The following is a 17030-nucleotide window of genomic DNA, read 5'->3' on the forward strand; positions in this document are numbered from 1 at the left end:
GGGGATTCTGATCAAAATATAACATGTACATCTGAAATGCCATGATAACCCCTTGATGCAATTAAATAAGTAAAATAAATGATAGGAAAGTAAGACCAGCTCTGTGTGAGGCACACCAACAGGAGGCGCGTGCTCATGAAAAGGATGAATGAAGATGAATGTGAAGTTGTTTATTAGCATGTGTGAAAATTAAACAGTGAAGCCTCCTGAAATTGTTTTAAGTGGCGAGGGTAAGACAGAAGAACAGAGGGGTGATTCTGATTGGGACACATTGTATGTGTGCAGGAAAATGAGAAAATCATCCTTCCTTTTTGTCCATCTTGTGAGAATTCTTTTTCTGTAGAGTTCCCATTTGGGCTTGGTGTCTTGGGCCACGTTGATTATTCTACTAAGACAATATCAGCAAACAAAGAAGGGAAAGAGGAAATGCTCTGGTCTACGGAAGGATTTCTGAAAGTTTTCTTTTCAGAACTAGTTGTTCCAAAGTGGAACTGACATACCTCACATTGCTCAAGAAAGTAGCATGTGAGTATGTTTTGAGGTTTTGCGTACTCATTTCACAACTATGTAACTATTCCACCCTCTTCAAATTAAGCCATCTTGAGCACATGTGAATCTGTGAGCGGGCGGGCCTGAGAGGTCTCGGAGTGTGCTTCCCTGGTTGATGGTGTGAACTTTGCCTTGGTGAGGTTTTTTGAAGTTGGTGTCATTGTTCATACACACCACCCCAACATCCCCAGGCATATTTAACACAATGAATCCCTGGTGAACAGCTAAGTAAGGTAGGCTACACTTCTTAAACTGTAAAAATTTAGCTTGTTACCTTGAAATGCGAATCCATTTTAACCTAGTGTTTAATTACTCTTCCTTCAGTGACCATTAGTTGGAGTTTTTATTTTTATTCAGAGGAATGATTATTTCATGGAAATTACATCAAAAGGACACACTTAAATATTGAAGAATTTTAAGGCAAATCAATCTAAATTTGCAAATTAAGATACCTAGAGTGTCCACTATGTACATAGGAAATGGTATTTCATTAAAATTGTTAACATAAAATCAAGGCATATCACTTCTAAATAATCACTGTTAGCAATCTGAACTAATCTGATGGCGATGCTAAAAATATTAAGAAAATATCTACTCTAGAAAGCCAACATTTTAAAAGAAAAACACCAAAAAAAAGTCCAACAAAACCTTATTTTAAATTGAGTAATTCATTTCACTAATTAAATAACTAAAAGTTAGCATAGTGTTTATTAAGTTTCTATAACATTAATAAGAATCCCACTAAGAAAAAAAAATGAAGCATTCAAAGTAACCAGAAATAAGAGATTGACCATTTTACTATCAATGTAATAGTCAATGAAGTAATCGTATTTTGCAGAAAGGAGAGGAACCACACAATGGAGAGGCCTTTTTTCAACACTGGAATTGAGCTACCACTTCCCTACCACATCTGTAGTATCCACTCAATCCATTGTTGTTGGGTATTTTATTTTATGCTTAATAGCTTTAGTCAATTGTAGAGAAAGTGGAGGCAAGAGACATAATAACACTTCATAGTAACACTGGCCTTTCTCTGAGGACTTTAGCCAGAGCACATCACCAAATCCATTTTGGTAGATCTTTTAAAATGTCACCTAACTAGACAGTTTCCAAAACATGTCATAAAAATTCATACTACAAGATAAAAATAACTCAATTTTTTTCATAAAGAAGAATTTTCTGGTGATGATGCATTATTCATCATAATTTGAAAGTTAGCTTTGATGCCAAAATTGTATCTCATTTTAAAAAGTATTTGTATTTCACAAAACATGGATAAACTATATGAAAGACTTTACAGATTGAAAATGTTTGGAAGTCATTTCAGGGATAATTAGGAAACTACTCAAGTGCAATGAAGAATTTATATAATAAAATCATGGATAATTACATTATGAATTTTAATAAGCATATTATCATAAGACACTAGAAGATAAGATTATGTGCAATTTTATACAACTGAAGAAAAATTATGATTATGTGTAGATATTTTGACAAAGAAATTACTAATATATTCTTTAGACCTTTAAACTGAAATCTAGTTTAGTTTATTCCTCATCCTTTGGATACCAGCTTTGATCAAAAGAATATACATAAAACTATTCAGAAAGGTTAGCTGCTACTGTAATAGACAACTACTGCAGCATGCTTTACCCCATGGTAACATTTACAGCTCTATTTGCCACTGGTCTGGTGTGATAACAGACCTCTGTGTTCTCTACTGCATTCAGTACTCTACTAAATAGTTGTTCTTTCCCAAGTATCTTTTGTACACGCACATATAAATCAACAAATACTACGCTAAGTCTAGAATCTTGGGTTTCCTCACTTGTTTTTAGAAAAATTTTTCCTTTGTCACCTGTGTTCTGTCTATGGTGTCTTATTCCTGTAATCCCAGCTACTATAGAGACAGGGATTTAAAAGATCACAGTTCAGGGGCAGCATGAATAAATATTGGCAAGATCCCACCTTAACCAGTAAGCCAGGTGCATGCCAGTCACACTACATGGGAGGTTTCAATAGAAAACTGCAATCCAGGTCAGCAAGGAAGAGACATGAGACCTTATCTAAAGATACAGCAAAATGGGGTGGCGGCACGTCTCAAGCAGTTAGATCCCCTAGCTACCCCTGAGTTCAAGCCGTAATACCATATACACATGCAATTTTTTTTTTTTGCCAGTCCTGGGCTTGAGCTCAGGGCCTGAGCACTGTCCTTGGACTTTCTCAAGGCTAGAGCTCTACCACTTGAGCCTCAGCACCACTTCTGGCTTTTTTCTATGTATGTGGTACCGAGGAATCGAACCCACGTCTTCATGCATGCTAGGCAAGCACTTTAACCACTAGGCCAAACTCCCGGCCCCTACACATGCAATTTTTTAGGGGGGGGATTCTCTCCAATTCACTGTAACTGTACTAACTCTTAGATTTTAAATAATATTAAGAGCAGACCAGAACTAGCACTCACACCTATAATAATCCCAGCTACTCAGGAGGCTCAAGAGGTTGAAAGCTAATCTGGACAGTGAAGTCCTTAAGACTGCCTATCCAATTAGCCAGCAAAATGCCAAAATGGAGGTATCAAGTAATAGAGCACCAGCTATGAGCAAGAAAATGAAAAGTGAGAGTGTAAGGGTCTGAGTTCAAGTCCTGCTACTAAAAAGTATCAAGAGTAAGAGTTCAAAATGCAATCATGGGGGAAGGAAATGGGGACCAAAACATGTGAAGTAATGTACCTTCTATCTGGTGACTATAATGTATCCCTTCTATTAATTACAATATTGATTACAATAAAAAATATATGAAAGAAATGCAATCAAAAGACTAATTTGCTATCAAATTCTATAGAAACTTTCAATAATAACAACAGAGACTGAACCAAAAAGTAGTTCCGGCAAAATCATTTCAAGTCAGCACTACCTTCTTTCTTTTTAAAACCTATTCTGAGGTAAATGTATCAAAAACTAAGGAAGTAGAGCCCCGAGTCTGGCCTAGTGGTAGAGTGCTTGCCTAGCATGTACCAACACCTGGATTCGACTCCTCAGTACCACATACAAAGAAAAAAAGCTCTAAGTAGTGCCGAGGCTCAAGTGGTAGAGCTCTAGCCTTGAGAAAGTCCAAGGACAGTGCTCAGGCCCTGAGCTCAAGCCCAGGACTGGCAAAAAAAAACAAAAACAAAAACAAAAAACACTAAGGAAGTCAAACAGAAGTTATAGGACTTCAGGGTAGGGAAACAAACCATGGCATATGGAGAATAAATCAGACAACTTTCTATAAAAGTCCAATCCACCTGAAACCTTGAAACTGTTACGTGATAAGAGTGGGAGAAACACTGGAACTCATAGGCATTAACTCAACATGGTTCAAAGGCCACAATATCAACCTGAAACTGTGACACAATACAGTAGGAGAGACAGTGGAACTCATAGACACAGGCAAAAACTTCTTGAACAGAGTCCCAGGGTTACAACAGATTGGAGAGAGACTCGATAAATGGGACTACCTAAAAATAAGTTTCTGCACAGATAAAAGCATACCTACTAAAGTAGAAAGACAGCCAACCAATTGAGAAAAGATATTTACCAATAATACATCAGACAAGTGCTTAATATCCAGTATCTACAGCGAACTCAAGAAACTAATCCACCCCCAAACCCAACAAACCAATCACTAAATGGGCAAGGGAACTAAAGAGAGATTTATCAAAAGGATAGGCTAAAATGGCATAAAAACATGAGAAAATGCTCATCATCCATGGTCATAAAGGAAATGCAAATAAAAAACAACCCTAAGATACCACCTTACCCCACTCAGAACAGCCAATATTCTGAACTCAAGACAATGACAAATGCTGGCAGGGTTGTGGAGAAAGAGGAACCCTCTCTACTGCAGGTGGGAATGTAAACTAGTTCAGCCAGTCTGGAAGGCAGTTTGGAGGTTTCTTAAACTGCAAATAGGGCCAGGAGTTTGGGCTAGTGGTAGAGTGCTTGCCTAGCATGCACCAAGACCCAGGGTTCGATTCCTCAGTACTACATACATAGAAAAAAAGCCAGAAGTGATGCTGAGGCTCAAGTGGCAGAGTTTTAGCCTTGAGAAAATCCAAGGACAGTGCTCAGGACCAGAGCTTAAGTCCAGGATGACCAAAAAACAAACAAACAAACAAACAAACAAACTGAAAACAGACCTTCTCTATGATCGTGGGCATTTATCCTGAGCATCATAACCCAGGATATGATAAGGACATCTGTCCAGCCATGTTCATCTCTGCACTATTCACAATACCAAGCAATGGAAACAACCCAGATGCCCCACTATAGATACAAAAAAGGTGGCATAGATATACATACATACACACACATACATACAATGGAATTCTACACAGCCAGCAGACAAGATAAAATAATGGCATTCTCTAGGAAGTGGATGAATCTAAAGCGAATCATGTTGAGTGAGGTGAGTCAAGACCAAAGGAAAAAAAGGCTCATGGTATCCTTAATGTGAAAATTATAACCAAAGAGATTCAATATTTGGGTACCCAAGGTTATGAACATGGTCTTGGAGATACAAACATAACTACATAAAAATCTATGATAGTCTAGATACTCTATAGACATGTTTTATTACATACATTAATGTGTATCTATGATATACAAATCCTCAGCTTAATTTTAATTATGTTCTAAAATCTATGTGCCAGTGATTGTACATAGAGATTCCCTTCTTGAATCCTTGTTTGTCAAACATGACATTTGAAATAAGTAAAAATCAAAGTTAATAAAATTTTAAAAGGGAACAGGAGCATGGCCTAGTGGTAGAGTGCTCGCCTAGCATGCCTGAATCCCTGGGTTTGATTCCTCAGTACAGATGTGTTGCTGTGACTCAAATGGTAGAGCCTTGAGAAAGCCCAAAGACAGTGCCCAGACTCTGAGTTCAAGCCCCGGGACTGGCAAAAAATCAATCAATCTATCTATCTATCTATCTATCTATCTATCTATCTATCTATCCATCTATCCATCCATCCATCCATCCATCCATCCATCCATCCATCCAGGAGTTTGGCCTACTGGTAGAGTGCTTGCCTAGCATGGTCAGGGTTCGATTCCTCAGTACCACATACATAAAGCCAGAAATGGTGTTACTGTGGCTAAAGTGAAAGAGCTCTAGCCTTGAGAAAGCCCAAGGACATTGCTCAGGTCCTGAGCTCGAGCCCAAGACTGGAAGGAAAAAAAAAAGACAAAAATCAAATCCTAGCCAGGTGTTTGGCTCATGCCTGTAATCCTAGCTACTCCAGAGGCTGAGATCTGATGATCGCAGTTCAAAACCAGCCCTGGGACTGAAGTCCATGAGACTCTTACCTCCAATTAACCACTAGAAAACATGTGGCATTGTTGCTCAAGGGGCAGGGCAGTAGCCTTGAGCTGAAGAGCTCAGGGACAGTACCCCGGCCCACAGTCCAAGTTCCATGATTGGGGGGGAGAAGCGGGGGGCGCGGAGAAGAGATCAAATCCTACTGCTAGGTGTTAAACATATTCTCAATGTAGGGCTGAGAGCGTGGCCTAATGGTAGAGAGCTTGCCTAGCATGCACCAAGCCCTGGGTTAGATTCCTCAATGCCACATATACAGAAAAGGCCAAAAGTGGTGCTGTGGCTCAAGTGATAGAGCGCTAGCATTGAGAAAGCCCAAGGACAGTGCTCAGGCCCTAAGTTCAAGAACTGAGACTGGAAAAAAAAATAAAATAAAAATTACAAAAACCTACCCACACATATTTAATGTTGCTGTTACAACCCAAGAGAGTACTTTAGTCTTAAAAGCAGCCAGAGAAGTTCTGGCGTCTCACCAGATCTACCTTCCCCCAGTTCCAATGCAAAGCCAAGGGTGCTTTTCAACAGAGGCTCTAAACTAGACAAGAAGAAAGCATGAAGAAGTCAGGCAAAAGGAAGGATAACTAGTAGGTGAAACAGGAAATCAAGGTCATCACGGGTCTTCAGGTTCATACAGCATCCTATCACTGCTCAAGGGAGTTACCACAGCAAACACCTGTAAGTGATGGCCTAATGTTTTGACACAAAGAATTCACATATACCTAACAAAGTTCAATAATTTCAGTACACAAATGCACTAGCACTACTAGAAATAAATGAAAAAGGGCTGGGAGTTTGGCCTAGTGGTTAAAGTGCTTGCCTAGCATGCATGAAGACCTGGGTTCGATTCCTTGGTACCACATACATAGAAAAAAGCCGGAAGAGGTGCTGAGGCTCAAGTGGTAGAGCTCTAGCCTTGAGAAAACCCAAGGACAGTGCTCAGGCCCTGAGCTGAAGCCCAGGACTGGCAAAAAAAAAAAGAAAGAAAAAGAAAAAAGAAATAAATGAAAAAAATCACCTGAATGAAAGCATACACAAAGGAAAAGTCTGGCACTTCTAATCTCACATGTATTGGACAGTTTTTCTGTGTGTGACATCGATGGCTCCCTGTGGCCTGCATGGGGATCTTAGTAAACAGCTGACCTAGGTTAAGGGGAAGCCTGAGAGTCTATAGCCAGCTCTCACCCAGGTGATGCTGACACACCATCCTGTTGGAGCAGTATGTCCTTTTAAGAACATAGCCAGGTGGGCCGGGAGTTTGGCCTAGTGGTAGAGTGCTTGCCTAGCATGCATGAAGACCCGGGTTCGATTCCTTGGTACCACATATAGAAAAAAAGCCGAAAGTGGTGCTGAGGCTCAAGTGGTAGAGCTCTAGCCTTGAGAAAGTCCAAGGACAGTACTCAGGCCCTGAGCTCAAGCCCAGGACTGGCAAAAAAAAAAAAAAAAGACCATGGCCAGCCAGCAGTGAGAGAAACTCTCCATCCTCTGGAGCTTTCGGTTACCCTGTGGCTTCTTCTACTTTAGCAGATACCACACATTCTGTGTTTACAAGTCTTAATTCTAAACATGAGCAACCATTAGGAGGCTTTGAACTTGGGGAACACACTGTACACCTGTACAATTAAAGACCTGTAATACAAGTCTTGGTATATTTTGGTCTAAATAATTGTTTAACATTTGATTTTTAGGACCACCGCTCCAGACTATGTATAATAGGTGATTATCATAACTTCTTGTCTCTGTTAATATAGAGTATTTTCTATATCATTTACAACCTCTAATAATTTATCAAGAAGTACTAGATAAGCTGGGCATGGTGGCTCATGCCTGTAATCCTAACTACTCAGGAGCTTGAGATTTGAGGATCACAGTTCAAAGCTGGCACAGGCACTAGAAAGTCCCTCAGACTCCAGTTAATCACCAGAAAACCAGAAATGGTGCTGCTGCTCAAGGGGTAGGACTGTAGCCTTGAGCTGAAGAGTTCAAGTCCCATGACTGACCCACCTACCCTCCAGAAAAGATTTTAAAAAAAATATGTAAATAAAGAAAAACATTTGCTACATGGCAGGTGCTATCATTCAATTCCAACAAAATTGCTATGGTGTCTTTTCACACGTAAGACATAGTTGCACAAGGTAATTTGCTCAGTGCCTCACAGACAATAGTGAGAGGCTCGGACTATGAAAATTTCTATGCTGTGTTTTAGTCTCTCATGTTACTGATGAGTTTTATCAGGCACTGGCACAAAGAACACAAAACACTTTGTATAATCAAAGTATTTTTTGGGGTATGATTATTCAAGTCCCTGGGCAATCAACAAAGTGAGATCCCAACTCAAAGGAAAAAACCAGAGTCAACGTTTTATACCATGAAAACAACTATCTGAAGTATATCCCAGCATGAGACTACATTAAGTATCTTCCATAAAAGGTAATTAAAAATAAGGTAATACAGTTACGATTACCTCTGCATTTCCAAGCTAGAATGGATAAACTGAAACATGAAAAATTCAAGAGGCTGAAATAAAAATAAATTTCATTTGAAAATAAGTAAAAAAATTTCTATCCTATTTTCTATTGCTTTTTAAAAGCACTTCATTCAGTATTATGAATAATGAATAAATAGCTCTATTTCCCAAAGTAAAACTAAGAACAGCATAAAAAAGTCAGGACCCCACTGCCAGGGTGAAAAACAAATAGAATCCTCTGTGGAGACATTTTAACTGGTCCAGGGTAGTACAATGTTTAAAAAACAACAAGAAACAAACAAACATGGACAGGCACATATAAGCAATACCAGCACTGAAGAGGAAGAGGCAGGGGTAGGAAAAATAGGGAGCTCAAGACCAACTAGAGCTGTATAGTTTTATCCTGTTTCCAACAACAAAAAAGTTGCAGAGTAACTGCTATCGTTGCCTCCGCAGTGAGCTATGCAAAATCCATACAAGTAACGTACACAGCACCAGGAGTGTGTCCGACGTCTTTGCTATAGCTTGAGATGAAACAAAGACACGCCAGCTCAAATGAAGTCACTTCTGTCCTCACCACTGACTTCTGCCCCCAAAAGCTTGGATCTCCCAGATCTTACTGCCACTTTTAAGACCACATTTCATCAGCATATCTTCAATAAGCATTTTGTGAATGCCTGGATCTGTATACAGTTAATAAAGGCTCACAAGGCTGTGCAAGGTGGCTCACACCTGTCAGCCTACTCAGGAGGCTGAGATCTGAGGATCGCAGTTCAAAGCCACCCCGGGCACTAAAGACCCGTGAAACTTATCTCCAATTAGCCTTCAGAAAACGGGAAGTGGCGCTGTGGCTCAAGGGAGAGAGCACTAGCCTTGAGCTGAAGAGCTCAGGGACAGCATTTAAGCTGAGAGTTCAAGCCCCATGACTGACACCACCCCTCCCCCCAAAATCTAATGGACATCAATGGCTTCTAATCCCCTTCTAATGAACTTAATCCTCCAGATAACAATCAACAGTCTGATCACTAGCTCTTATAGCAAACAAAATCCTTCATGTTTTGTCTCCAAATTAAAGTGTTTAATTTGTGGAATATGCAAAAAACAGTATACAGACTAGAACTGAGGACACTCCACAAGTATGCTGTGCTAGTGATGCTGATGACCACACAGCTACCAACAAGGCTGAGATCCCCACTGCCATGAAAAACCACCTCACTTCTAGCAGGTACATTAACCAGTATTAGGATGTGGTGAAGAGATGAGAGAAGCCAAGAAGAAATACACACGTGTGTGCACACACATACACATACTCTTACAACATTTGAGTCAATGAAAAAAATAGTCTCATGTATTAAATCTGATCTCTTGGTTGAAGCTAAACTCTCCAAATATGAAAGTATCATCAGCATAATGTATCAGAAAAAAATCTGATGCAGCCAGTCCTGATAATAGAACATGTAATGTAACCTCAGGTGTTGGAAGGAGCAGCTGGTGAAAGGACGGAACATCTGAGCTCAGGAACTTGAAGATGGCCTACAAAGCTCCATGACACCGATCTACCCATACTGCAAAAGTTTAAGGCTACGAAGATAGGACTCAAAAGTAAATCTGAAGTTTAAAATTCCTATTATTCTAGCCTTTTTAGAATCAGAAACATATTATTATTTTTCTAATAACAAGGAACTGAAAATGGACTTGGACATTTTGACCTGTGTGTGTGTGGGGGGGGGGGGGGTTATTAATACTGAATTATAGAATCATCTCTCAGTAAAAAGAATCCTGACTTGGAAAATGAGGATGAGGTTTGCTGTGAGATAGAAAGGAACTGATTTAAGAAAAAAATCTCTTGATAGGACAGAATTAAGTGGTAAGGAAAATACTTAAAAGAAAACTTAAAAAATGGTTTTAGTTTATTGTCCACATCATTGTTATAAAACAATACAAAGCCCAAGAGACACTGTCTCTGGTCCAACTTTATAAAGAATAAAATGAATCTGGGATTTATTTAGAGAAACCTAATTTTCACATTAAAATAAAGTTAGGTTTTTAATCTAGCTTATTGCAAAATTAGTTGACCAAGAATAATATATTCCTGTAAAGTCAAACTGTAATTACTGGAAGAAATTTAAATCATTAGACTTAAAACTGCAAATTACTATTATGATTAAATACTTCTCTACTGTTTGATATCTTGCCATTTAAAAAAAAAGCAAGCAGTAGAAGGCAGCAAATGCATAGAACAGTAATTCTTAGATATAATATCTTCATTTTACCATGTAATATTATTTAAATTTCTCTTAAAAAGAACAGGAATTCACCCTTAAAAAGTGACACTACTTGCTGGGTGCTGGTGGCTTGCTCACACCTATAATCCAAGCTACTCAGGAGGCTGAGATCTGAGGACCACGGTTCAAAGCCAGGCTGCTCAAGAAAGTCTCTAACACTCTTATCTGTAATTCAAAAGTGGTACTGTGGCTCAAGTGGTAGAGTGCTATCCGTCAGCAAAAAGAGCTCAGGGACAGTGCCCAAGCCCTGAGTTCAATTCCCACGACTGACAAAAAGGAGGGAAGGGTGATAGACACACTATTTAATGGCAATAACGATGCTGGGAATAGTGGGACAGATGTGAAATACCGTAACTCTTTTTGTTTTTTGTGGTAGCCTTGAGCTGAAGAGCTCAGAGGTAGTGCCCAGACCCAGAGTTTAATTCCCACAACCAACAAAAAGCCCTACACACACACACACACACACACACACACACACACACACACACTCTAAATAATATCAAGAAAATGAAAAGTATTAGTTAATACATTAATACCGCAAAAAAAATTTGGGGGGGAGGGCCAGTTCTGGGGCTTAAACTCAGGGCCTGAACATTGTCCTTGGGTTTTTCTCAAGGCTAGAACTCTACCACTTGAGCCACAGCACCACTTCCAGCTTTTTTCTATGAATGTGATACCAAGGAATTGAACCCAAGTCTTCATATATGCTAGTCAAGCACTCTACCACTAGGACAAACTCCTGGTCCCCCCCCAAACTTGTTTTTAAAGCCGCATAGTGGCACATAATTTTTTTTTAACGTTTAGGGGCTTTATATCAGAACACTAAAGTAAAATAAAGTAAAATAGATTACACTTTTATGTTCCAACCAAGATGAAATTCCAAATCACATGATCAGTTTAGCAAATTAGTTCATTAACAGAAATTTTCAAATAATGGCAAAACAGAAGTCAACATTGTATCTGCATTTTGAGGATTGGAAAGATCATCATACAAACTAAGATATTTTTAACCTTATTTACATAACTGCAAGAACCTCTTTTCTGTGAACACCATTATTATTACCCTACCTGTTTGGATCGGGGTCTACCAGGAGAAAATTTTCTTTTTGTAATAGCCGGTTTACCCATGCCAATTTTTGGAGTAACTGAGATGTAAGTTGTTGGCATGATGTTTCCAGCAGAAGAGCTGAGAGTCGAAGGGTAACCATGCAGCATGTCGTGTGAAGGCAAGTCTGAAGAAAGTGTTGGAGAGGAAGCCGTGTTTGCCTTGCGAATATCCACTGATGAGAATGATGACTCTATCTCAGATGGTAATGTCATAGATCTGTCCCCTTGGCACAAGCTATCTTTCACGCAACTTTCAATTGCAGGAGTCATTTCACAGTCCATACACGCTGTGGGAAATCTGGAAGTGTCTTTCTGCTCCATTTCTGTTTGAACCCTATCAATAAGCAACTGATCCTTAGAACATAAAGAAGTACTCTCCTGACTTGGAGACACTAAGGCTTCTGGTGGAACAATGACAGATTCAATGGTTGATGTGGGAGGACCTGGGTCTGCTTTGGCCGCCACCACTGTAGGTTCCCCCAACAACTGTAGATCATCTTGCTGCACAGTGACTTCTTGTGTAAGGACCTCCATGTGTTCTGTCACTTCCATTTTGTCTTCATTTTGATCTTCATCACAAATAATCACTTTAGGTATATCTGTGTTTTCACTACCAATCTCATGGGAAACCTCATTTTCCACATCAGGATTCATTTTACTGAGAGATGATTCTACAATTCAAATACTTCTTGTTAATATATAGATATAGATATAGACATAGGCACACACACGCACACACATACATATACATACATACATACACACACACACACACACACACACTCAACTACGAATGGGTATAACATTCCTGGTTAAACTATGATTTATATGGAAAAAGGCAGGAAATACACTGGTAAAAAACAGAAGCACACAAGATTTTGTGAATTAGAATCAATCACAGATCTCAAAACAAGGTAAGTCAAATCAAGTAATAGATCTGGCAGTACTAAACAGACTAAAAAATAAGGCTGGGAATGTGACTTACTTAGAGTGATTGCTTAGCATGCATGAAGCCCTGGGTTTGATTCCCAGTACATTAACAGTAAAAAATCAGGACATGCTGCTGAGGCTCAAGTGCTAGCCTTGAGTAAAAGAAGCTCAGGGACAGTGCCCAAACTCCAAGTTCAAGCACTAGGACTGGCAAAAAGGGCAAAAACAAAAACAAGTGGGGCATGGTAGCTCACACCTGTAATTCTAGCTACTCAAGAGTCTGAGATCTGAGAATCCCGGCTCAAAGCCAGCCCTGGCACTAAAGTGCACTGAAGTCCGTGAGATTCTTACCTTCAATTAGCCACTAGAAAACTGAAAATGGTGCTGTGGCTCCCGGGGGTAGGGTAATGGCCTAGACCTGAAGAGCTCAGAGACAACGCCCAGGCCCAGAGAAAGAGTGGTGTCATTGAGCTGAAGAGCTCAGACACAATGCCTAGGCCCCGAGTTCAAGCCCTATAAAACAAAACGCCCTACCAAAACAAAACAAAAAGCAACAGCAGGGCAAGGAAATGGAAAATGGCTCTGTTGGAGGGCAGTTACTAATGGTAGGACTTTGGGCTAGTAAGGCTGATGAATGGGGATTGACATGGTAGACACAGATTGTTTGCAATTATGAAAAAAAATGAAACTATTGAAATTGTTTTGTGAAGGAGGGAGAGTGCTAGAAAGGATGAGATTGATTGGAATAGACTGTAAATGTTTGGAAATGCAATGAAGCCCCATGTAAGTAATGTAAGCTAATAAGAAATAACTTAAAAGATTTTGTCTCCTGTAATGTGCATGCAGCAAATGCAAAAAGGTATTTAGGGTAACATATCTGAAAAGTAAATTTAATGAACAATTGTCTGTAAGCTAATAAAATTAAAGTTTAAGCATCGTACTGCTTACCAGTAATGAGAAGTCCCCTGTACTGCTTACCAGTAATGAGAAGCCCATCTGTGCCAAGACATTCTGATGTGACATCACTCTTCTGCTGCTGCTCCTCGGTCTGGATTTCAGCTGTTACAAACAACACAGGATGGGATAGCTAGCAGGAGTCTAAAAGCTTTTCTCTTTAAACCGTAAGTTAAAATTTTTATCTTATTATCAGATTCTAATTTCCAATAAACATATACAGTTTCCTATTACTCATAAGTAACACAAGCATGAACGTGAGCATCTATTGAGGTACTGTGTTAGATGGTAAGGTCTATGTAACTATTTTCTCTTTACTTTCTCATCTTCTTAAAGTACAATATTTGATGAGTTGTTAAAAATCCAAGAATTGGCCGGGAGTGTGGCCTAGTGTTAGAGTGCTTGCCTGGCATGCACAAAGACCCAGGTTCGATTCCTCGGTACCACATACATAGAAAAAGCCGGAACTGGTGCTGTGGCTCAAATGGTAGAGCTCTAGCCTTGAGGAAGCCCAAGGACAGTGCTCAAGCCCTGAGCTCAAGCCCCAGGACTGGCAAAAAAAAAAAAATTTGAAGTATTTTTTTTTTTTTTTGGCCAGTCCTGGGCTTGGGCTCAGGGCTTGAGCACTGTCCTTGGACTTTCTCAAGGCTAGCACTCTACCACTTGAGCCTCAGCACCACTTCCAGCTTTTTTCTATGTATGTGGTACCGAGGAATCGAACCCGGGTCTTCATGCATGCTAGGCAAGCACTTTAACCACTAGGCCAAACTCCCAGCCCCTGAAGAATTTTTTTTATGTAAACTATATTATATAAAACATACAATTATACATTTTAACATAATTCCTATGCAATATAAAAACTTCCCTCTAAGTCTATGATTTTCATTCAGCAAGCATCTTCTCGCCCCTATAGTCCCAAACCCCAAATCTGGCTGAATCCAGATCTTCCAGTTCCATAGCATCTGTTTTTAATACTGTAAACACTTCACTGAAATACTGAAATCATTCTCAATAGAATCACTGACATAACCTAATAGCATAAACTTTTCATATCCCAGCCTGAAAGATCTCACAGCCAACAACAGCTCTAGTTACCAAATACAATGGCAGAAGGGGAAAAAAATGTTTAATAAGAAAAATCACTTGATCCCAACACCAAATACATATTACAATTAAAATTACACTATAGCTACAAATGCTTTCTGCAATTAATTTATATCTAAGATTGTTTCCCCAAAAAGCAACTCCCTAACATTCCCATATATACATCTTGATTCACTTGTATTTAAGGTGCAACCAAGCCTTAGCAGATACAGTGTACACACGTTTCCTTCAAAATTAAGAGTAAATTAAATCCATTAGCACAAAATCCTTACCATCTGGAACAATTCCAGGAATGGACTCCTTAGCACTGATGTCTTTATCAATTGTTGGCTCCAAAAGTGCCATTTGATCTTCAGGTCTGTCAACTTCCATTTCAGTGTTAGAATCTTAACAGAAAATTTATTCATTCTTTAGGTCAGAATGAGTTTTATTGTTTGTGTTAATTATGTCAAAAATTAATTATGGACTTGCTCTGAGTAAACTAAAACAAATACAAATTTGTATTTTAATATAACACATTAAAATGTAACTGGCCATGTGTCACTTGATAATTTACACTTACAACATGGGGTATTAATCAGTGGTGAACAAGCCCGTTTGAATCATTCATTCGTGTGTGGGAGTGTCCTCACACTAACAGAATGGCATGACATTCTGAAAAATGAAATGTAAGCAGGAGGAGGCCCATTAGGGGCACTGAGATTTGCATTCAGAGGGTCATCGGGCTAGACATTGGCTCTCCCGGGCCAGGAGCTATACCTCGGCCCTGCCTTTTGCTGGTTGTTTTGAAGTCTGAGCTGGCTTCAAGCTGCAATCCCTGTATTCTTATGCTGCTGACCTCAGTAGTTAGAATTACAGGTGTCAGTATCTGGTATTAGCATTTCACCACTTATATATAGGCAGCCAATCATACTCAGGAAATAATAAAACAAATAGGTCTATTTTCTTTATGAATAGGTCTGTTTGCTTTATCTTCATCGGAATACCTATGAATAGGTATACCAATAAAAATTTTGTACTTGAGCAAAATTTAAGAAAGAACGTAATAAAATCAAGATTTTTTTCAAACCAAGACAACCCAGACTCTGAAGAACAAACTAACAGGCACGTCAATGGTTACCTTCCAGAAAGAAGCTGAAGAAACTACTAGACCCACAATTTAAGTACAACTCCCCGAAATATGCTCAATTCCAGTTAACAGATTCAGGCATGACCACCAAGGTAAGGGTGAGGAATATGGCAAATTCAAGGGAGAACTCAAATAGTGTAATTCTAGAAAGGTAAAGCTGAATTTCAACAAAATAAATTCCAAGGACTGGGGATTTGAAAAGCAAGAGGGAGTCAGGAGGAGAAGTTGATGAACCGAAGGCTGGTTATGATGTACACAAGTACAATTCCAACACTCACAAGAGGGCAGCAGCCATGAGGCCTTTTTTGTTGGTGGTAGAGGCCGTGGGGCTTGAAGTCTGGGGCCTTGGCACTGTCCCTAAACTCTTCAGCTCAAGGTTAGTGCTCTACCACTTTCAGCCACAGCCCTACTTCCAGTTTTCTGGTAATTAACTGGAGATAAAAGAATCTCAGGACTTTTGTGCCTGGGCTGGCACCATGATCCTCAGATGTCAGCCTTCTGACCAGTTAGGATCACAGGCATGAGCCACTGGTGCCCAGTAAATGAGGCCTTCTTGAGCAACAGAGCAACACACTGAAACAAACAGGGAGTACATAAAGTGGTAGACCATTAGCGTTAGGCAAAACAAAATCAGGGACAGTGCCCAAGCCCCAAGTTCAATCCCCAGGACCAGCACTTAAAAAAAGGAAGAAAAAAAAAGAAAAAGAGGAGAGGGGGAAAAAAGCTTAAGGATATGAGAGTAAAATGGGATTTGACACACTGAATTCCCGGTGATTAAAGTAATATGGAAACAATTGTCTGGTACAATGTTATTTTGGTTGAATACACAAAGGTCAAGTTTACCTGCACTGAGCTCAGCCATCTCTACTTCATCGCCAGGCAGTAAGACATCCATCTCAGCTCCTAAGTGTTTACAATACAAGCAGATATACTCTTCTTTGAGTTGAGAATCCAGTTCATGATCTGTTTGTTTGTCACATTCTAAGTGAACCCATCTGCAGTGATAAGTACATTTAAATAAAAACTTCTAAGTTAAGGTCAAGGTGGTAGGTATCTAGAGTGTCTGACTGTGGCTACAGTTGTGAGAGGGCTAGGAAAGAGAAGAGCGAGTCAGCAACTGGCCAGTATTTTCAAAAAGGAGCAGGCA

The 17030-nt window shown here is 39.5% G+C and overlaps 1 protein-coding gene across 10 annotated transcripts in view; it reads right to left on the bottom strand.

Moving 5' to 3' along the window:
• Positions 1-17030, bottom strand: part of Kmt2c (lysine methyltransferase 2C) — a 203292-nt gene that overhangs the window by 79826 nt on the left and 106436 nt on the right. For all 10 annotated transcript variants that reach the window (XM_090333583.1, XM_090333576.1, XM_090333579.1 and 7 more), the window contains exons 11-14: positions 16727-16878; positions 15027-15140; positions 13675-13755; positions 11728-12437 (exon numbers count right to left, since the gene is read on the bottom strand). In XM_090333583.1, coding sequence (XP_090189709.1) covers positions 11728-12437; positions 13675-13755; positions 15027-15140; positions 16727-16878 — 1057 coding nt within the window. The remainder of the gene's footprint in view (positions 1-11727; positions 12438-13674; positions 13756-15026; positions 15141-16726; positions 16879-17030) is intronic.

Source organism: Megascapheus bottae, chromosome 5, assembly GCF_031878675.1.
Source record: "Megascapheus bottae isolate mThoBot1 chromosome 5, mThoBot2.hap1, whole genome shotgun sequence".
NCBI lineage: Eukaryota > Metazoa > Chordata > Mammalia > Rodentia > Geomyidae > Megascapheus > Megascapheus bottae.